General features: G+C 31.5%; 2 protein-coding genes and 1 non-coding gene across 4 annotated transcripts; 2 read left to right on the forward strand and 1 right to left on the reverse strand.

Annotated features, from left to right (window-relative positions):
• Positions 1-1,236: 1,236 nt before the first annotated feature.
• Positions 1,237-1,309, reverse strand: TRNAV-UAC (transfer RNA valine (anticodon UAC)). Its single transcript has one exon. It is a non-coding gene; the product is annotated as a tRNA-Val (tRNA).
• Positions 1,310-2,176: 867 nt separating this feature from the next.
• LOC114715966 (UDP-glycosyltransferase 74G1-like) lies at positions 2,177-4,662 on the forward strand. 2 transcript variants are annotated; one of them, XM_028900882.1, is made up of 3 exons: positions 2,177-2,875; positions 3,682-4,447; positions 4,478-4,662. In XM_028900882.1, the coding sequence occupies exons 1-2, from the start codon at positions 2,219-2,221 to the stop codon at positions 4,420-4,422; spliced, it is 1,398 nt and encodes a 465-aa protein (XP_028756715.1). In that variant the 5' UTR covers positions 2,177-2,218; the 3' UTR covers positions 4,423-4,447; positions 4,478-4,662. The 2 variants fall into 2 exon arrangements, with proteins under 2 accessions (XP_028756715.1, XP_028756716.1); XM_028900883.1 differs by lacking the exon at positions 4,478-4,662 and having other exon boundaries at positions 3,682-4,450.
• Positions 4,663-17,081: 12,419 nt separating this feature from the next.
• Positions 17,082-19,718, forward strand: LOC114715964 (UDP-glycosyltransferase 74G1-like). The gene is made up of 2 exons (XM_028900881.1): positions 17,082-17,756; positions 18,874-19,718. The coding sequence occupies exons 1-2, from the start codon at positions 17,100-17,102 to the stop codon at positions 19,612-19,614; spliced, it is 1,398 nt and encodes a 465-aa protein (XP_028756714.1). The 5' UTR covers positions 17,082-17,099; the 3' UTR covers positions 19,615-19,718.
• Positions 19,719-22,313: the final 2,595 nt, after the last annotated feature.

The following is a 22,313-nucleotide window of genomic DNA, read 5'->3' on the forward strand; positions in this document are numbered from 1 at the left end:
CCTGGAGGGTCGACGGCTTAAAAGGACCGGCTCTTTTAAGCCCTTTTATAATTTTTTTAATATAATTCTAATGTTATTAATTTTTTACATTGTTAATAATATTTCAAATATTTAGTTATTATTATCATTTTAAAATTAAATTTAGTGTTAGACAATAATTTATCCAATTAAATTTTTAAAAAATGGGTTAATTTGGACTTTAATAATGATTTGATTTATATTATATGCGTTGATATTTTTAAACTATATATATATTTGATAATAGAGTATTTTTATACTTATATAACTTGTAATTCTATAATTTGAATTAGAAATTCATGAGTTTCAACAACAATGTTTCTCACATTAAAGTAAAATAATAGCTAGATTGTAAAATTTAAAAGTAAAATTCCTATAAAGAAGAAAAACTTGATATTTTTGTTACGAAAGAAAAGCATACTTATGAAGAAGAATAATTAATTATAGTGATGATGAAGTTTCAAAAGATTAATGATAGTGTTTATTTATTGAACAATTGCACTATAAATAAAATTTTTGGATGTTGTTATCTTGTTAATAAATGTTTTAGATGTTCTTGGATGTTGATAGATATTTATATATGATGATATTTTATATTTATGACTTAATTTTATTTATATTTATGTCTTTTTTTAATAATTTCATTGGGTTATTTTTATTTTTTATAAAAAAATATGATAAATATAAAAAATAATATTTTTTTTAAACGGGCCAAAAGCCCGTGGGCCGGCCCTGAGCCCTGTAGCTTAAGGGCCGGGCCTAGTAAATTGGGGTATTTTTTGAAATTTCAACCTTAAAGGACCAGCCCTGATTCCCACCTCTACATGTGACGACAAACCATAAAGGTACCAGTTTTTTTGGTTTGTTTTAAATAAGTTCTCAATCTATTCTATTTCTAAATCTATAATTTTTTATTTAAAATATTTTTGTTGATTACAAAAAAATTTGTATTAAAAAATAATTCTAATACACAGTTAAAAATAAAATAAAAATTTTAAAAAATCACCACATATTTGTTATTCTTGTATTAAACATCAGAAGTACATATACGTCTCAATCAATGAATAATTGCGTAAATGCGGCCCCTAACTTTACACGAAGGCCGGATTGCAAGCCATTAATAACCAGAAAGACGGAAAGGGAAGGACAGGCCTGCTGGGGTAATACACATTTAAGAAGATGTGAGATATTCCAAAATTGAAAAAGACATGCACGTGTTGTTGCTGCCCAGGATCGAACTGGGGACCTTTAGTGTGTAAGACTAACGTGATAACCACTACACCACAGCAACCCACGTGTCGCTTTGCAAATGATTATTTTCTTGATTCATATCATTCGTCCCTCTATTTATCCCCCCAGAAAATACTCTAGAGACGCTTGACATGCTTTTGTTATTTTCCCCCCCCATATATAGTTATGTATATTGATTTCTTTCTGTTTTATCTTAATTACAGAAATTTCTAAATCCCTTGTGAAATCAACCTTTACACAACATAAACATTCCTTCTAGTTTTAAAATTATATTTTCATTCAGATAATCATTAATTTACTATTAAATCACATGTTTTTGACCAAAGTATATCTCTTTTAACATATATGCCATTTAAAAATATTGGAAAAACCATTTTTGAGGTACTTATAGTTTCTTTCAATTTTTAATTTGATACCTATAGATTTTTCTCTCCATAATAAATCATTTAATTTTACGTTGTTAGCACAATTAGTTTTTGTACATGGTTTAATAATACTAATATACTAATGGAGCAAAGTTATAGAGATTAACGGTAAATTCCGAATGATATTAAAAATTGGATCAAAGTTTATGTCCTAAAAATAGAATGAATGTCTCTATAATTTTAATAAAACAGGAGGAATGCCATTATATTTTACTCTTTTTCTTTTAAAAAAAATCATCTGTAATATAATGGTGACATATATTCTTTCTTGAAAAGATGAAAATACACAACCAAAAAAACAAAAAAACAGTTAATTAAGAACAAAAGGGAACGGAGCTACACAATCTCTTCTGGATGATGACTTACATAGCGAGTAACTTTTAAATTCCTTATCAGCCTTTACAAGCTTACCACGGGCCGTATAATATAATCCTATATAAACAACCTTATAATTAATCACTACCACCACAAGCACAACCTCAGACTCTCCAAGAGCCAGATATTTCAGTAGTGAAGACTCAAAAATGGAGAATGAAACAAAAGCTGCAAGAAGAGCTCACTGTGTGGTGTTGGCATATCCAGCTCAAGGTCACATAAACCCTATGCTTGAGTTCTCCAAGCGTCTTCAGCATGGAGGAATCAATGTAACCCTCGTCTCTACTCGCTTCTTCTGCAACAAATTACAAAAGCTTCCAAGTTCCAATATTGCCATCGAGACCATTTCTGATGGATTTGACAATGGTGGAGCCGCTGAAGCAGAGAACGAGAAAGTCTACTACGACCGATTCCGGCAAGTAGGGACACAGACTCTTATTGAGCTCATTGAGAAGCTCAACAGAACAGGCAGCCCTGTCGATTGTATCATTTATGATTCATTCATGACTTGGGTTCTTAAAGTTGCTAGGAAATTAGGGTTAATTGGGGTGAGTTTTCTTACCCAGAATCTTACTGTGGATAGTATATATTACTATGTGAACAAGGGAAAGCTGCAACTTCCATTGGTAAAAGATGAAATTATTTCTCTTCCTGGCTTGTCATCTTTTGAACCTTGGGATATGCCTACTTTCTTGTATGAATATGAACCAGGAAGTACTGTTCTTGATTTGGTGGTGGGTCAGTTTTCAAACATTGAGGAAGCTGATTGGATTCTCTGCAATTCATTCTACGAGATGGAAATTGAGGTACACATCTAGGCGAGCAATTATGTATACTACTGGTCTTTTGATATATCTGCTTCTTTATTTGGAGTTCTTTTTTCCGCCTCGTAAATTTTACTTAATCTCTGTTTACCCGAAGATTGGTTTAGTTACATAATCCCGAAAGTCATATGGCTCTCTCCTAGTTAAACTCTCAGATAATCCAATTTCAACTTTATTGAAGTATGTCACATATTCCTCCGATCTTTAATATAAGACCCATTTAACTAATTTGATTAGATTAAGGAAGTTAGGTAAGTTAGTTAATTATAAGAAAAGTAACACATTTTTCCTAAAACACCATAATCATCTTTCTTAATACTCCCTCTCCCTTTTCTATTTGATTATGGTTGAGGAAGTATTCATAGGGGTAATTTAGAGAAAATTGATAAATATGAGAAATGGGTCTTATATTTAGGATCAAAATCAACTCAAGAATTGAGTCCTATATTAAGGACCAGAGGAGTATAATATTTTATAGTAGATGTGAGGGCCATCACCACGTATTGATTACCCACTTACTAAAGAAGGTTTGGATTTGGCCAAACCTTATTCAGGGTCCTCTAATAGATTTCGTTGCAAATTAGTGGCTCTTCGGTTTTAAAGCCAGGTCATATAATTTTTTTTCCTCATAATCTATAGACACTTTTTCTTTCATTTGTATTGAGTAGAATTTGACAAATAAGTCATACGCTTCGAAGCATATGAATCGTGCAACTTGCTATAAATTGTATATTATATATTGATATAATGACATATACTGATAAGAGGCCCATGTAATTCAATTTTAGGTGGCAGATTGGATGAGAAAGATTTGGCTAAACTTGAGAACAGTTGGACCAACCATACCCTATAAGTTCTTGAACAATAATAATACACTTGAAGATGATGAAGAAGATTACGGATTTGCCATATTCAAGAGTGAAGAATGCACAAAATGGTTAGATAATCAGCCAAAACAATCAGTTGTTTTCGTGTCACTGGGGACTATGGTATCTATCAGCCAGGAACAAATGGAAGAACTAGCTATGGGTCTGATAGATAGTGGAATCACCTTTTTGTGGGTGGTGAGAGAATCTGAAGAAGCTAAGCTTCCTGTAAACCTTCCCAGAAAATCACAGAAGAGTTTGGTGGTCACATGGTGCCACCAACTCAAAGTCCTATCACATGAGGCTATAGGATGCTTTGTGATGCATTGTGGTTGGAATTCAACGTTGGAAGCTTTGAGCTTAGGAGTCCCAGTGGTTGCTATGCCATTATGGAGTGATCAAAGAACCAATGCAAAGAATATTAAGGATGTTTGGAAGATAGGAGTGAGAGTTCAGTTTGATGAGAAAGGGATTGTGAGAAGAGAAGCATTGAAGAAAAGCATTTGGGAAATCATGAAAGGTGAGAGAGGAAGTGAAGTGAAGAGTAATTGCATCAAATGGAAGAATTTAGCTGCAATGGCAGTTGGCAGGGGTGGAAGCTCTTGTAAAAACATTGAAGAATTTATGGATAGCATGTCCCATTTAAAGGTTAACGAGCCCTGAGAATTTCAAGGGTATGGATCTTACACAGATCTTGATTAATTATGAAGTTACTCGAGAGTATTAAAAGAGAGGGTTACATTAAAAGATCAGGTATAGTAGTTATTAGGTTAAGTGAAAGGAGTTTGATCATCCTTAAATAAGATTTAAGGTTTGAAATTTGTAATGGATGAGGAAAAACATGTATACTAGCTTGGGAAAACTATCAATGCTTTAATATGAGTTAATTGATTGTACTATGTATATACTAGAAATATTGCACTATGTATATACTAGAAATATTGCACTATGTAATGGATGAGGAAAAACATGTATACTAGCTTGGGAAAACTATCAATGCTTTAATATGAATTAGTTGATTGTACTATGTATATACTAGAAATATTGTTGTCCTATCTACTTCTTCATCTTTGGTATATATAGTTTCATTGTGGTGGAGCTTATAAAGTGAAAGGAATCAAAATGAAGAGAATGAAATATGGTGAATGTCGGGAGATTAACCGCGAAACATTTTCCGCTTGTTTGAATGATGTACATGTGTACTTAATGGAATGTGAAGATTGCGAGTTTTCTTTGTTTAGAAACCAGTAGCTTATTTGATTACAATTTATATTTTATGTATAAATTAAATAAAAAAAGAGTAAAATGCTCTAAATATTGGTGGTGGAAAGGTAGGGACGGTGGTGGTTGATGACAGAAGGATTATTTAGTGGTGGTGGATGGTCGTTCACATAGTAGGAGGGACTATGGCCCGTAACAAATTACGGCACAATGCAATGAAAGCTACTGTTAAGGGACAATAATGGAGAAGGAAGGGAATTAAATTAAATGAGAGTAGGACACTTCTAATTTTGTGTTGATATAGAGACAGGATAAAACACTTTATTCTTTACTCTTCCAACAACAACAAGTCTTATTCCACTAGGTGGGGTTATTTTTTACTCTTAGTTCAACAAAAATAAGATTCACACTATGTTTGAATGGGAGAAAATTAGAGAGAGAAAAAATACTAGGAGGAGGGAAAATTAGTTCAACAATTAACTATAAAAGTTTTTCTTTCAAGTATTCTCTCCATTCAGACATACCCTAAAAATTAAAACAGCCTGAATGGGAGCAACAGGCAATGGTCAGAAAGATGAGGACAATATACGGTGTGGTGGAGGATGATGGCAAAGGACAGTGATGGGTGGTCACAGGCACCACGTGGCTATCAGTAAAAGGATGAGGGTGATGGCAAAGAGCAAAAGACAATAGGAGCAATAATATTTGGAAAATTACAATATTTATGTCAAGTTTTTTTTTTAAAGATTTATTATGATACTAGAGAAAGTTATAAAGAACTTTAAAGTTTTATTAGAATTATATAAAGGGAAAATGATAAAAAAAAAAAAAGACTGCCAAGATAGAAAAATTATAAATAGGGACCCACGACAATATTAGTATTGGTTTTGATAACAATAGTATGAGTTTTGACAATAATTTTTATAAATAGGTCTTTGTATGCAATTTCTTTATTTTGATGGTCTTTTTTTTTCCATTTTTCCTTATATAAATATCACATTTGTTTTCAATATCAATGCCGATTTTTCTGAATTTTGTTAACAACACACACGTCTACTTTCTAATTTCACGACCTTCAATAAAATAAAGAATTAACGATGGAGAACTTTCTTTTTTATTTAAGATGTATTTTTGTATGTATTAAAAGTAAAAAATGATCTGTATGGTTTTAGTGAAAATTTGATTAAAAATATCATTGTTGTTGATTTGAAAAAGTGATAATAGATTTAATTGTATGTAGTGGTTTGATTTAATCAAATTCCTTATTATAAGGGCAATTTCATTTATGCTAGCATCTTGCCCTCATACTCCTCTAGTCTTATTTATAAATAATTTTCAACATGTTTCATACAAACTAAAAAAAAAAAAATCTTAAACTTTATTAACTCTTCTTTAAAATTCAATAACTTATCAATTTTATTTTTATTTAATATACATTATACTCCAGAAAAAAACAAAGTCAACACAACAATAAATAAAAGATAAAATTGTATATTAATATGAAAAATTTCTCTTTTTATCCTAAAAATTAGATAAAAATCCTTTTTTTTTTTCTCCACCCTATAGATAGGACCAGAGGAGTGCTTGCTGAAAGCATCTTTGACCAAAATTTAATTTATGGTCCTAATACTTTAATTGTGGGTTGTTGGTTCTAAGTTGAAGTTATCATTCCTTTTTTTTTTTTTTAATAGAAAGAGGCCCATATGATTAATTCATCTTTCACGGGAGTGGAACTTAACTAACTATTACTAATCCAAAAAAGTTGGTTTCAGGTTGCAGATTGTATGAGAAAGATTTGGCCAGACTTAAGGATAACTGGACCAACCTTGCCCTACGAGTTCTTGAACAATAACATTAAAGCACTTGAAGATGAAGAAGATCATGGATCTGCCAAGTTTAAAAGCGAAGAATGCAGCAAATGGTTAGATAATCATCCAAACAATCAGTTGTTTATGTATCATTAGGAACAACCTTATTGAAATTTTGAAATATTATGTTCTTAAAACTGTGATTAATATATTGGTTTTCAAAGTGTTTTTCTCTTATAAATAATATATCATTTGGTAAAACTTATACTCTTCTTCATATGCTGGCCAATTTGCACGCTACACGGCACGGTGCAAACTTTTTTAGTAATTTAAAGTTCTCATTTTCCTGTCACCCCCAGTTTTAATAGTTCTTTACTTCTTTATATGAGATTTTTTTTGGTCAATTCTTTAGAGATTAGAGATTATTGAAGGGATTGAATCCCATCCTCAACGGCTCAGTGAGATATCATTATTATTATTTTAATTCCTGACAACCTGCACATTAAATGATTTGAGTACGAAAAAGAAGAAGAAGAAGAAGCTACTTATATATATTTTATTTGATTTTACTTGACCAATGAATAAAATATGCGATGACTTAAAACAGAACTTTATTTAACGTGTTTAGACCTTTAGAAAGAAGCATCATTTTATTAAAATAAACAAGATTGCTTTGTTTTCTTCTAGAGTAGATGGAAGATGCAGACGACGAGGATAACGAGGAGCCCTCATCAGATCCGAGGCAAGAGAGTTATCATGTCTAAATAAGATCTAACGAGTTGAAATAATACTAAAAAACTAAATGTTTTCGTTGCACTGGCCACATTATATATAGAATTTCAACTTGATTTTGATAAGCATATTCTCCTTCGTTCTTTAATATAGGAGCAGTTGGGGAATTAATTTTGATCCTAAAGATAAAATATCAAACTATTTCATCTCTCATATTTATCATTCTTTTTAAACTAATTTTTTCTAACTTATAAAATGATATATAATCTCAGGTTGCATATGAGCATTTCGCCTCTAGTGTCATAAATTCCTCCAAACATACCTTTTTACTTTCATATTTCTGAATGTGGAATTCATTAAAAGATGTTGTAAATCGCTAATATGGAAGGATGCGACTCGCTTAAAATTTACTAAATTTTGCTTCTGATGCTGTTGATTCCCTGAAACTTGTCCTTTTACTTCAATCTTTTAAGTATGGAATTTGTAAAAAGGTATAGATGAAATCTATGTCGTAGATTTCCCAAAACATGCCCAAAATGCTGGTTTATACTACCTGTCCCTTAATATAAGAGCTATTTTGACTTTCAATTTAGTCCTAAATATAAGACCCTAATTCACTTTGTTTCTCATATTTATTCATTTTTTTCAAGGTAACCCTTATAATAGTTGCACATAATAAATATTTCATCAAATGACAATTGATTAGCGAGGCTATTTTAGGGAAGATAACACCTATTTATACAAATAACTAACTTAATTAATTTTTTTAATCAACTTAAATTAACCAACTAACTCTTATATTAAAGATCGGAAGTAGTACATACCGAACTCCTCCTCCTACATACGTGTGTCTATAAAAAACAAAAAACACACCCACCACACACGCACAAATCTATCACCCCCACCACCATATCACACCCAAAAATGGAGGGCGAAACAAAAGCAAGAAGAGGTCACTGTGTGGCGTTGGCATATCCAGATCAAGGTCACATAAACCCTTTGCTTGAGTTCTCCAAGCGTCTTCGACATGAAGGAATTAATGTAACCCTCGTCTGTACTGTCTCCTACTGCACCAACTTTCACAAGCTTCCCGGTTACAATATTGCCCTCGAGACCATCTCCGACGGCTTTGACGACGGTGGGATCGACGAAGCAGAGAGGCAGAACGTCAACTATTACGATCGGTTGCGAGAAGTAGGGACACAGACTCTTATTGAGCTCATTGAGAAGCTTAATAGAACAGGAAAGCCTGTTGACTGTATCCTTTATGATTCATTCTTGCCTTGGGCTCTTGAAGTTTCGAGGAAATTAGGATTACTTGGGGTGAGTTTTCTGACTGAGAATATTGCTGTGGATAGTATATACTACTTTGTGAACAAGGGAAAGCTGAAACATCCACTTGTAAAGAATCAAAAAATTTCTCTTCCTGGATTGCCTTCTCTTGAGCCTCGGGATTTGCCTACTTTCTTGTATGAACGTGAACCGGGAGATCCAGTGTTGGGTTTGTTGGTGGGTCAGTTCTCCAACAGTGAGCAAGCTGATTGGATTCTCTGCAATTCCTTCTACGAGCTTGAAATTGAGGTATAACTAGTCAAATAGCTCTGTGTGTGTGTGTGTATAGACACACATATGTATAATTGATTATTTGCCTTTGGAGATGTCAAATGATTCTTCCCTGAACTGAAAAGTAAGTTACAAGATTAAGTTTAATCAAAATGTCGTCAAAATGATACAAGAGCAAATTTCGAAGACCTTTGAATTTTTGTTATGGTTATATATATTACCTCCTTTTTCTCGATATCAATGCTGAATATTCTGAAAAAAAATTGGTTTTAGGTTGCCGATTGTATGAAAAAGTTTTGGCCAAAATTAAGAACCATTGGACCAACCATACCCCACGAATTCTTGAACAATAACATAAAAGTACTTGGAGATGAAGAAGATCATGGATTTGCCAAGTTTAAGAGTGAAGAATGCACAAAATGGTTAGACAATCAACCAAAACAATCAGTTGTTTATGTATCATTTGGAACAAAGGTAGCTCTCACTGAAGAACAAATGGAAGAAATTGCATGGGGTTTAACAGATAGTGGGATCGCATTTTTGTGGGTAGTGAGAAAATCTGAAGAAGCTAAGCTTCCTAAGAATTTTCCCAGAAAATCCCAGAAAAGTTTGGTGGTTTCATGGTGTCACCAACTCAAAGTCCTATCACATGGGGCTATAGGATGCTTTGTGACACATTGTGGTTGGAATTCATCGTTGGAAGCTTTGAGTTCAGGAGTGCCAATGGTGCTTATGCCACTTTGGAGTGATCAAACAACCAATGCAAAGATGATGAAGGATGTCTGGAAGATCGGAGTGAAAGCTCAGTTTGATGAGAAAGGGATTGTGAGAAGAGAAGCATTGAAGAAAAGTATTTGGGAAATCATGAAAGGTGAAGAAAAAGAAGGACGAGGAGGAGCATGTGAAGTGAAGAATAATGTCATGAAATGGAAGAATTTGGCTGCAAAAGCTGTTAACAAGGGTGGAAGTACTTGGAACAACATTGAAGAATTTATAGACAGCTTATCTCATTCAAAAGTTAAGTACTACCTCCGATCCTCAATATAAAATCTAATTAACTAATTTAATTGAATTGAAAAAACTAGCTAAAGTAGTTTCCTAAAATATCCTCCTAAATAATTTGCATAGAAACTATCTGTTGATGTAGACTTTCTTGGCATGTGTAATCAATAAGGATAGTTTTGGAAGAAAAAAAATGATAAATATGAAGAAAAAATATATTGAAGTCTTATATATTTTGGACCAAGCTTTACTTTGAACTAGCTCTTATATTAGGAACAAGAGGTAGTAATTCAATTCCTATGTTTTAAAGTGAAAGACTGTCCTCGAGTTCTTGATCACTTGTAATAAAAGAAATCAAATTTGTGAAGATATAATGAATGATAAACATATTTTATTTGCTTTAACAGCTATGGTTTGAGATTTTAGCGGATATAATTTATTTTGTAGCGGCGCAGAGCCTCTCCATTGCAAATCCTCTCCATTAAGCCTTTATTTATAAGAAACACAGCGTTTTATAATTTAAGCAGTAAAAAAAAAAAAAAAAAGCTCAATCAACCATTTGAAAAAAAGAAAGAGTCTTCTTCCTCTTCGGTATAAAACCTTCGAAGACTCGCCCCTTTTAGATTCTTCTTCTAAGGTTCAAACTGAAAGTCCACTAGCTTCTACAGCATCCAGTTTCCAAAACAATGCCAGTCAATCTCAGAAGAAGCTTGTGTTATGGGTAATGGAGGAACCTCGTGTTTCGGTAATGGAGGAAATACATCATTGCAATGAGAAGCCTCTTCCTTTTTATTTTCCAAATGGTTGATTGAGTTTTTTCATCTTTATCTAAGATAAAATCAGAATCCCATAAAACGTAGTTGCTGTATGGGGAGAAATACAAGAAGTTGATTGGTGGAGAGAAAGAAACGACCTTGTTTTGGGTTAGTGAAGGCAAGTGAAGAGAATTGCTCAATGGAAAGGTTCCGCACTGATTTTGATAGTCATAGGAATTCGGTTCTTGTTTGAATATTTATGTAATTGAAATTAATTAAACGGGAATATTGTGGCACCTTATTTGGAAACTAATTTCAAGAAAAATCGTTTGGGAAGAAGAGTAATATCCGTACATTAATCAGCCGTATTGAGGTCATTTGTGATTTGTCCATAACTTCATAAACATTCATGAGTTGCTCAACGAATTCATTTGTAATGTACTTGTAGTTTGAACTTTTAATTGTTCAGATTTAATTCCTTTGATACATAAACGGACAAGAATTAGGTTTTATTTTTTTTAATATATATTATTTTAATATGTAAAAATAAAAAAAAATTAATTTAAATATAAGTTCATCATAATTTTTTTTGGGTCAATTAATCTGTAAGTTTTATAGTTTCAACTAATTTTGAATTAGACCTATAATTTTTTTTCTTTTTATCAGGTCCTTATAATTTCACTAAATTTTTAATCAGGTCCATGTAGTTTTAAATTTTATTTATTAATCAAATATAAACTTAATTAAATAGATTAATACTGAAATATAAAATATTGATAATGAAATTAAATTAACAATTATATAATAAAAAATAAGTAATATAATTAATTAATTCAGGAAATTTTTTTAGAACAATTAATATTTTCTTGTTCGCAAAAAATAAAATTATTATAATAATTCATTATTTTTAGAATATTATTGTTTATAAGCTAATATTAAATAATATATACAATTTTATGTTAATAGAATAGTATTATTAAATTTATAAAATAAAGAATAAAAAATTCAGGGACTTAATTAAAAATAAGGTGAACTTATGAGGACTTGATAGAAAGAAAAACAAATACAAGAACCTAATTAAAAACAGGTGAAAATATAAAGACATGATAAAAAGGAAAAAACTATAGGGGCCTAATTCAAAATTGGTTAAAACTATAAGGACTTATAGATTAATTATCTCTCTCTTTTTTTTTTTTTGCCATAACTCACGCAACCCTCACATCTTCTACCGAAAATTCAACATCGGAATCTAACTCAAAAAAATCTTTAAAAATGTGCTTTTTGTCAGTTGGGCTATTAAGACGGACAATTTCATTCTTAATGTCATTTGAATCAGTAAACATTTCTTTTTAACTAATTTAATAACAAATCTAATGGCGGGCGAGGCATAGAATTTATTATTCATTTTCTGGTCTAAAAGAATTTATTGTTCATTTTATTGATGTGTCCTTATCGATCGCTGACAAATGACAATGTTTGTTTATTTCTTTAGTATTAAAATTTTTAGCATCACATTATAATTAACATATTTGTTATTGGAATGAGCAATGCTTGTGAAAATAAATACTAATTATAAGATCACTTCCCAATTTCCGCGCATAAGCATTGAGCATTCACCGGAACGAAAGGATGTTGCTAGCTTGATGCCCGGCAACAGTTGACTCTCAATTTTAGCTAAGTCACATGTATACGTTGTTAATTAAATTTTTTTAATACTTAAGGGAAAATTAAACCCTAAGTCCTTATAGTTATAGTGAATTTTGAATCAGGTTCTTACATTATTTTTTCTTTTTAAGCACTCCTTATAATTTCAGCCATTGGTCATGTTGATCCTTCCATCTTCAAAAATATCATAAAGACATAACGACGTTAACTTGCTGAAGTGGGAAACCGTTCATTGACCGAAAATTGAGGTGCGTACTCCACAAACAAGAACGTCTAGGTCTTCAATAGAGAGCATCTCCTTGTCTTTCTCACCAAATACGTCGCTGATCTCTCCCACCAGTTCATTTGAGACTGAGGCTGCTTCACTCTCCTCATGCCCAGCAACTTCTTCAATGATCTCAGGTCTGTCTCATCATTTACATGCATGTCAGCAGAAGGAGTAGCATGTGTATGAGACATGATCAACACACACTAAATTCCAAAAATTTGATCCTACGTGGTTGGATATGGGGCATAATGGGCAAGTAGGTGCTTTCTACCCAAATTAATGGTGGCGAACGAGAGGACGACTTTGATTGCTTTTGTGAGGTGAAAAGGATTTTAACATTGCAAGGCAATCAAAAATACAAAACCAAAATTCACAATGAATATATTAAAGTGAAAAATTAATATTTTTACCTCTATTTTTGTAATATATTAAAAAAGATTATGCCACAATATTGTTTTATTTGCTGTGTTTTTGGCCCCAAAAATAGGACATACAAAGTTGTGGCTTGGCACTACTATAGTTGAATGTTATGAGATTCATGTAGTCTACAGAGAGACCAGTACCTCGATGATGCTGTTAAGTTATTGGAGACCAGAATTATTTTTGTACTGCATATGGATTGAAGATTTTGATTAACATTTATCTGTCTCCTTCATTTTTCGTTATTATTTGGTTTATAAACCTTTCAATCAATACGGGTAGAGTTAAAAAAACTTCCACTTTTTGATAGCTGGTATGCAAATTTCATTGATTAGGTAATAACTTGGCCATGGTGTCAATTAGAAAATTGAAACTTTTATTTTTGTTTTGGTCAATTAATTTACCAAAGATGGATTTCTCCTATTTCACTTTATCCCAAAAGAATGAAAAAAAGACTTGGATCTGCATACAAAAGTCTGCAATGGCAAATAGTTGTGGCTTGATCTTGATAATATTTGGGAACGTGTATGCAGGGACTTTAGAAAGCTAAAATATGTTAATTTTTCAACATCCCATTTATCACTGGATAAGATGAGAGTGAACTAACCTCTGTTTCAAATGAATAGGTGGGAGAGATCAGCAATGTATTTGGCAAGAGGGACAGTGAGATGCTCTTTGGTGAGACAGCCGATCAATCAACCATCACCCTCTTTAGCAAGTCAACGTCGTTACATCATTTTGACGTTTTTGAAGACGGAAGGATCAACATGACTAACGGTTGAAATTATAAAGGGTGCTTAAAAAGAAAAAAAATAGTGTAAGAGTCTAATTCAAAACTCACTGTAATTACAAGGACTTAGGGTTTAATTTTCCCAATATTTAATATAATTAATTTTTTTAAAATAAATTATAACTTCTTAGATGCCATTAAATGATAATCATGTATAAATAGAATTTCAGTATACAAAATTACACCATATAATATATATTAATTTTAAGAAAAATTTTATATAGAATATGTATTAATATATTTATGTGCTTATGTTTTCACTTTATTTTCATATGTCATTATAGATTATGTTATGATTTTAAAAAAATAGGAGAGTCTTCAAATTAAAACTTAAAAAATTATAAATCAATCTACATATTTTAATTAATAATATTTTATTTAAATATGACTAGAATGTTAATAATATAATTAATTTGGCTGATCTATATGTATAAGTTGTTAATTTAAGTTTTTTAATATTTAATATAATTAATTTTTAAAAAATAAATTGTAACTTCTTAGATACCATTCAATGATAGTCATGTATAAATAGAATTTCAATATACAAAATTATACCATATAATTATAATAATTTTAAGAAAATTTTCGTATAAAATATATATTAATATATTTATGTGCTTATGTTTTCACTTTATTTTCATGTGTCATTATAGATTATATCATGATTTTAAAAAATTAGGAGAGATCTTCAAAACTTATAAAATTATAAATCAATCTACAACTCTAAATACCTTAAAATTAATAATATTTCATTTAAATATGATTAAAACGTTAATAATGTTGATTTCAAATTAAAATAGGTCGCTGGCTTGCCCCTTCGCCAAACAAGGGCTCATAAGTGTTTCAAGATCACTAGTTTTTACACTTTTTATAGAAAACTTGAATACTTATATTCAAACTTTTTCCTTTTTGACCAGCTATCATATATTCAAACTGCTTAGTATGAAGTTACTTATTATCATGAATTTTCACCAGAATAAAGGTACTAATAAGAAAAGTTAGTTAGAAACTAAATCATTTGTATTAAACAAATCTTAATTTAATAAAAAAACAGATGCGTGGCAAAAAAATTAAAGCTTAAGTTTTTTTTTTTTTGTTAAGATACTCTGTGGAAATTTAACAAGCGATGGCACTATAGAAAAAGTCATTAAGAACGCTGGCCAGAAAAAAGAGTCATTAAGAAATTTGGTGACGTAACAGCTAGCTCCCATGGCATTTAATTATTACGCAAGTGATCTCATGCATGATGCAACCTATTGGCTTTTTCTTTTGGCAGAATCTCGATTGGTTGATTTGACTTTAAGAGATTGGCAAACCCAATGATATTTTTTATACAACCAAAATTTATTTTGACTTCTTATAAGTTTAACTATTTAATAATATATTTATATCCACGTGATATATATGATATATTAAGGGTAAAACAGCTAGCATCAGCATTTTGATTTTATTTATAGTACTTTTTTTTAATGTTTTTTGCATTCTAATTTTATTTATAGTGTAGTTAACACTTTGAACTATACGTAAGATTAGAGTGCTTAATATAATTAAAAAGATAATATTGAATGCAAGATTCACTAAGAAAATAATATCAGGACATTGGATGTATTACAAAAAACATTAAAATACTGATAGTTACTCTATCCTATTTTTAAAACCAATATAATTAAATTAGTAAGAAAATTAATAAAATTGATATAAATCATCTAAATTCTTTTACAAGGAGTGAAAAACCAATTAAGATGGATACATTATTAATAATTAAAGAGAATGATTATTTACCTTTAATATAAGCGGATCATAAATTAATTTAATTTCATAAAAAAATGATGACTCCTTTACTCCTCATAGCAAATTTATGCAATCAGGTAAAAAAAATTTTAATCACTGTTTTTACAATTTCAACGTCTGTTTCAATTTTAAATAACTTTTAGTGTTCATTCATTTTAATCCGCCACTCTGTCATTATCAAGCGCCTCCCTTTATTTTTAATATTGCATACAATAAACTCCCCACACGTCTTTGTTCTAGTTTGTCCTTATGAGTGCTATCGTGTTTGGTGGAAAAAAGCAATTCTTCTTACCCTGAATTAGTGTTCGAGTTTTTTTTCTTTTAAATATAAAAACTCTTAAATTTATAATTTTTTTAAACTATTCAATTTTTATTGCATATATTAAAGAAATTCTTTATTTGTGAAGTAATTTTTAATGCAAATAATTAAAAATAATGATTTAGGAAAACCAACGTACATTCTTTACACATAACTACTTAATTAATTTTTTTAATTTCTACGAATTAATTATCCAACTCACATGTATATATTGAAGGCAGTAACCTATATATTTGAATCAAAGTAGTCTGTATGGGGTGTTTTCCCCACATATATTTGTCGTCATTTGTGGCTATGAAGCCAAAACTTTTGCATATTTATTCTCAGCATAATTCTCTATCTATCTATCAATAGTGTTCTTTTGTCATCACTTACAGGATAACTTTTGCGGCCATCCAAGGGCCAAGTTATATATTCAATGGAATTATTTATTCTCACCGTCGTCAGTGTATTTAATTAATTAATAAGTACATGAGCAGAAAATCCTAGAGAGAAAAGGAAAAGCATTATGAAGATAATGCAAGAGAATATAACTTAAGTTGGAGTTCCATCTTGACGGCTTTAGAAAAGTACTTTAAATTGCGTAAACGGAAATACTACCCAACGTTCAATCATATTCTAACTCTTAGCTTCCTTTAACATTCCTCACCAACCTACTCCGTACGATACATCGAATAAACGTCCAAAATGCTGCCTCCTGCATACCTAACTTCTTGTCCAAAATAAACACAATGAACGATTAAAAAAATTACTAAATTAATTTAAAATATTTATATTTATAATTTTTTAATTAATTTGTCTTACTTATAAATTGAATATAATCTAACGCTATAATAATTAAATAATTTAATAACTTTTTTAATATTTCAAAATTAATTAACTAGATCTTATTTTAAATATCAGAACATGTATGTGTGTGGGTCAATATATATATATATATATATATATATATCTCACCCCATCACCATATTATGCACCCACAAATTCACAGTTGTGAGCCACAAAAATGGAAGGCGAAACAAAAGCAAGAAGGGGTCACTGTGTAGTGTTGGCATATCCAGCTCAAGGTCACATAAACCCTATGCTTGAGTTCTCTAAGCGTCTTCAACTTGAAGGAGTTACTGTAACCCTTGTCTGTACTATCTCCTACTGCAACAAGTTTCACAAACTTCCCGGTTTCAATATTGCCTTCGAGACCATCTCCGATGGCTTTGACGACGGCGGGTTCGACGAAGCAGGGAGGCAGAACGTCAACTATTACGAACGGTTTCGTGAAGTAGGGACACAGACTCTTATTGAGCTCGTTGAGAAACTTAACAGAACAGGGAAACCTGTTGACTGTATCGTTTATGATTCATTCTTGCCTTGGGTTCTTGAGGTTTCGAGGAAATTAGGATTACTTGGGGTGAGTTTTCTGACGCAGAATATTGGTGTGGATAGTATATACCACCATGTGAACAAGGGAAAGCTGAAATTTCCATTGGTGAGAGATGAAAATATTTCTCTTCCTGGATTGCCAACTTTTGAGCCTCGGGATTTGCCTACTTTCTTGTACGAATGTGAACCGGGAGATCCAGTTCTGGATTTGGTGGTGGGTCAGTTCTCCAACATTGAGCAAGCTGATTACATTCTCTGCAATTCCTTCTACGAGCTTGAAATTGAGGTATGGTCAAGTAACTCTTTGTGTCTTTGTGTGTTTGCCTTTGAAGATGTCAAATGATATATTCTTCCCTCAACTGAAAAGAAAGTTGCGAAATTAAGTTTAATCAAAATGTCATTAAATTGATTCTAGAGCAAGTTACATCTTTAATCTCTATTTTCAAGACCTTCAATAAAATAAAGAATTAATGATGGAGGACTTCCGTTTTCGTTTAAGATGTATTCTTGTATGCCTTAAAAATAAAAAGTGATCCGTATGATTTTAATGAAAATCTGATCAGAAAATAATTTATGTTGCTTTCAAAGAGTGATAATGTATATGTGTTGTTTATAGCTTATGCCTATTCTTCATATTGGATACTGGATTTAGTTTTATTTAATTTAATCGTTTGGTTTTAACGGTAGCTCATTACTCTTCACGACTTTTATAATAAATGAAAGGTCCACCAACTCACATTTCTCAAGAACTAGTTTCGGTACTCATTACAGTGATGAGCACTCCCAGCTCATCATATCTTAACCATTTATATTTAATTTGAATAGTTCAAATTTAATTTTTTTTTTTGGTTTAGTTTTGGGCACCCCAAGATCATTATATTTGGACCATTTAGATCTAATTTGAATAGTCTAAATTTAATTTCTTTTTTATTTATATTTGTTAAAATAATTATTTTAATGTGTATGAAATCTAAAACAAAAATACCCTCTTAACTATCATTTTTTGAAAAATAATTTTTTTAAAAAATAAAAAAAATTAAATATGAGCCATGCAAATCAAATTTGAATGGTTCAAATATGATGAGTTTGGAGTGCTCTTCACTTTGATGAGCACCAAAACTCGTTCCCATTTATTTCTCATCATGAGAGGCATTATTTCATTTATGCCAGCATCTTGCCAACTGCCAACTTGCCCCCTGAAAGTGTATTTTAGGTAGAAGATAATTATTTGACAAAGACTTGACCAAAAATTTAATCTTTTCAATGTTGGTTGTTCTTTAATTTGCTTCTAAATTTAGGTGAACATGCCTCCCTTTTCTTTTTAATGAGAGGCCCATTGAATTAAGTCATCTTTCACGGAAGCGGAAATTAGTTATACCTAACCTATAAAATTTGGCTTTTAGGTTGCAGCTTGTATGAGAAAGATTTGGCCAAACTTGAGGACCATTGGACCGACCATGCCCTACGAGTTCTTGAACAGTAACATTAAAGCACTTGAAGATGAAGAAGATCATGGATTTGCCAAGTTTAAGAGTGAAGAATGCAGCAAATGGTTAGAGGATCAACCAAAACAATCAGTTGTTTATGTGTCATTAGGAACAATGGTACCTCTCACGGAAGAGCAAATGGGAGAACTAGCATGGGGTTTAGCGGATAGTGGGATCACATTTTTGTGGGTAGTGAGAAAATCTGAAGAAGCTAAGCTTCCTAAGAATTTTCCCAGAAAATCACAGAAAAGTTTGGTGGTTTCATGGTGTCACCAACTCAAAGTCCTCTCACATGAAGCTATAGGATGCTTTGTTACACACTGTGGTTGGAATTCAACGTTGGAAGCTTTGAGTTTAGGAGTTCCGATGGTGCTTATGCCACTTTGGAGTGATCAAAGAACAAATGCAAAGATTATTAAGGAAGTTTGGAAAATAGGAGTGAGGGTTCAAGTTGATGAGAAAGGGATTGTGAGAAGAGAAGCATTGAAGAAAAGCATTTGGGAAATCATGAAAGGTAAAGAAGAAGGAGCAAGTGACGTGAAAAAGAATGCCGTGAAATGGAAGAATTTAGCTGCAAAAGCTGTTAGCAAGGGTGGAAGTTCTTGGAACAACATTCAAGAATTTATGGATAGCTTTTCCCATTCAGAAGTTAATTAAATCAGTTCCTATGTTGCCACGCGTATTTAAGGATGTTTTAGTAGCGTTCTTAATTAATGTCTTGTAATAAATGGAATGAATGCTACGAAGGAAATGGTAAATATATTTGAATGGATGACACCAATTTTCCCTTTCTATATATTTCCTTTTAATATTTGATTGCTGGATTAATAGGTAAATTTTGTTATGAAATTTTTCCATATCTCTATCCACAATTTCTCTACAAAAAGATAAAAAAGAGTCATATAATAAGGGAAAGAGAGGCGAGAAAAAGGCTAGAAGACATGGGTTCCGCCATAAAACGGGAGGAAGAGAATGATGGAGAAGTTAGGGTCCAAATCCATAATTTTAGTCAAAATTCAAAATTTTGAAATTTCAAGAAAGAGATGTAATTACTGAAAAGTCTCACAATAAGTGGATAACACTGACAAGTTCCAAGAGAAGGGTGTACTTCCTCTTATTCAAAATATAAGATAAACTTTATTTACTTATGTTTTTCAATAAATTAGTTAAAATCAGTATAAAACAATAAATATACAAGGCATGCATTTTTTTTTGTCAAATGTACCTTTATTAATAAAAAGAATAAGTAAAAGATGTAATGAATGAATCAAAGAGGAAAGAGAATATATGTTAGGGGTAAAATTCGGAAAAACTTATTAAATACTTAGACAAAAATAAATGTTATCTTATAAAAAACTAAGCCCCCAACAAAGTTTATCTTATATTTTGAACTGAAAGGAGTATTTCTCTAGTCATATTCGTAAGGCAAAGAAAAATATTTTTCTTAATCTTATTTATAAGTCACGTTATTAAATTTTTAGCACTTCAATTTTGTTCTCATTTTTTATAGTGTAGATGGTTTTTTTAAAGATGTGTATATTAAATATGAGTAAAATTAAAAAATTATTATATTTTAATAGAGAATTAACGTAGTTTAAAATTTTTTTAATTGGTGTAAAATATGTTGAAAATGTCCTATTTAGGATCAGAAAAGTAATCACTAAAGAAAGAATGCCTTGTTGGCTCCATAAAAGTTTTTCAAGCATACCAATATTGATAATACTTAGAGGAAATGCTACTAATCACGAGATGCTCCGTTTCCGTTCTCATCAGTTTAAAATCTTTAAAATTCTCAAAATGTGACCCCTCCTATTTATACTTACATTTGCCCTGGTACCAACCAAATCCTGTTTTGTGGAAGACCCGTTTCTCGGGAAACATGATATTCCATTATCATCCAATAAAGACCAGAGTCTCTGGCTTTGGCACTTTGGAAGCCTTGCAGTTGCAGACTATGAAGGGCTATGGAATTGAAAACACTGAAGCATTAAAAAGATTCTAGAGAGAGAGAGAACATTCTCTAGAATTAGTGTCTTCGTCAAATTCAAAGTCCATGTTATTTTTCCTGAGAAGTGGAACCGATGGCTCAACTTTTAATACATGCCCCATGAGTTTAATTATTTTATTCATGCTATTAGCATTAATAATTTAATTTAATAAATTTACATTTGATCACACATTGGGTTTGCCTTACAAGTAGTTCTCTCGTCTTCCAAATCTCATAGCGTGACTTGCATTTCCGCCAATGCTTCTATCAGTTCAACCTTGCAAAGCTTTCAAGGTCAAAAAAAAAAAAAAAAACCTTGCAAGGCTTTCAGTGGAACTGACGAAGCCTTCGTTCTTCAAGATACTCATCAATGATTTCTCCAACCGCTTGGCTTGTACCCATCTTCCTTATATCCTTCAAATTAGCCATTGCATAAAATGTTTCCTCATTAATCTCCCAAGGTTCATGTCTGTGTTATGTATTTTCTCTATTTGTTAACAGCAAATCCCACCAGCTTTTATCAACATGTTCGGTCAAGGCATTCCAAACAAAACGATTCTTGAGGCTTTTGGTGAAACTGTACGAGTCAAGGTGGAAAAGATTCGAAAGAGATTGTACTTCAGTAATGGCTGGAGTAACTTTGTGAAAGCTAATAATTTGGAACTAGGTGACTTTTTACTCTTCAAATATTACCCAGATGAGTCAAAGTTCAAGGTTACAGTCTATGGGAAAACATGCTGTGTGAAGCAGTTCATTAATGGAGCTAGAGAGAGGTGTTCTGAACCAGTGAATGGTAAAGAAGATCGGAGAAAAGTAGAAGGAAGAAAAAGGAAGCAGGTTGATAATGAAGGTTTCATAGAAGCAAAATGCATTAAGAGTGAATTTGATTCAACTGAAGCAATTAATATCGATTCTGATTCTTCTGATGATGATGATGAAGAAACTGGTAAGCTTCATTTATGAATTGCATTTCATATTGATTTTCAAGCTGACTCATATATCGTACATATATATTTGCTTTTAATGTAATTTTCATCACATATGCAAGTTTCAAACATATATATATATATATATATATATAGTCGAAGTGTTAAAGTGACATATGATTTGTCACGTCAAAAACCTTAACGCCAAATTAAACTGAGTACAAAGAAAACATTTTTCTCTTAGCATGAAAGTTTTCGCCTTTTGTTTAAAATCTAAGGAGGTAATAGTGAAATGAGGATATCTAATCCACCTTACGAACAGGCATAAAAAATTTACACAACGTTCAATTGTTGATTATTTGATGCAGTGGCTAGTCACATGAGAAAGTCAATAAGCAAACAGGAACAAATATCACTAACAACCGAACAGTTCAACAAGAGAA

This window comes from Neltuma alba, unplaced genomic scaffold, assembly GCF_004799145.2.
Source record: "Neltuma alba isolate B1F8T4 unplaced genomic scaffold, ASM479914v2 tig00011637_pilon, whole genome shotgun sequence".
Taxonomy (NCBI): Eukaryota; Viridiplantae; Streptophyta; class Magnoliopsida; order Fabales; family Fabaceae; genus Neltuma; species Neltuma alba.

What these genes read in the sequence shown, in the direction of transcription:
- LOC114715966 (XM_028900882.1), top strand. Translation starts at nt 2,219, where the DNA reads ATGGAGAATGAAACAAAAGCTGCAAGAAGAGCTCACTGTGTGGTGTTG. An exon ending in TCTACGAGATGGAAATTGAG is followed by an intron (nt 2,876 to 3,681) that starts GTACACATCTAG and finishes ATTCAATTTTAG; the next exon opens with GTGGCAGATTGGATGAGAAA.
- LOC114715964 (XM_028900881.1), top strand. Translation starts at nt 17,100, where the DNA reads ATGGAAGGCGAAACAAAAGCAAGAAGGGGTCACTGTGTAGTGTTGGCA. An exon ending in TCTACGAGCTTGAAATTGAG is followed by an intron (nt 17,757 to 18,873) that starts GTATGGTCAAGT and finishes TTTGGCTTTTAG; the next exon opens with GTTGCAGCTTGTATGAGAAA.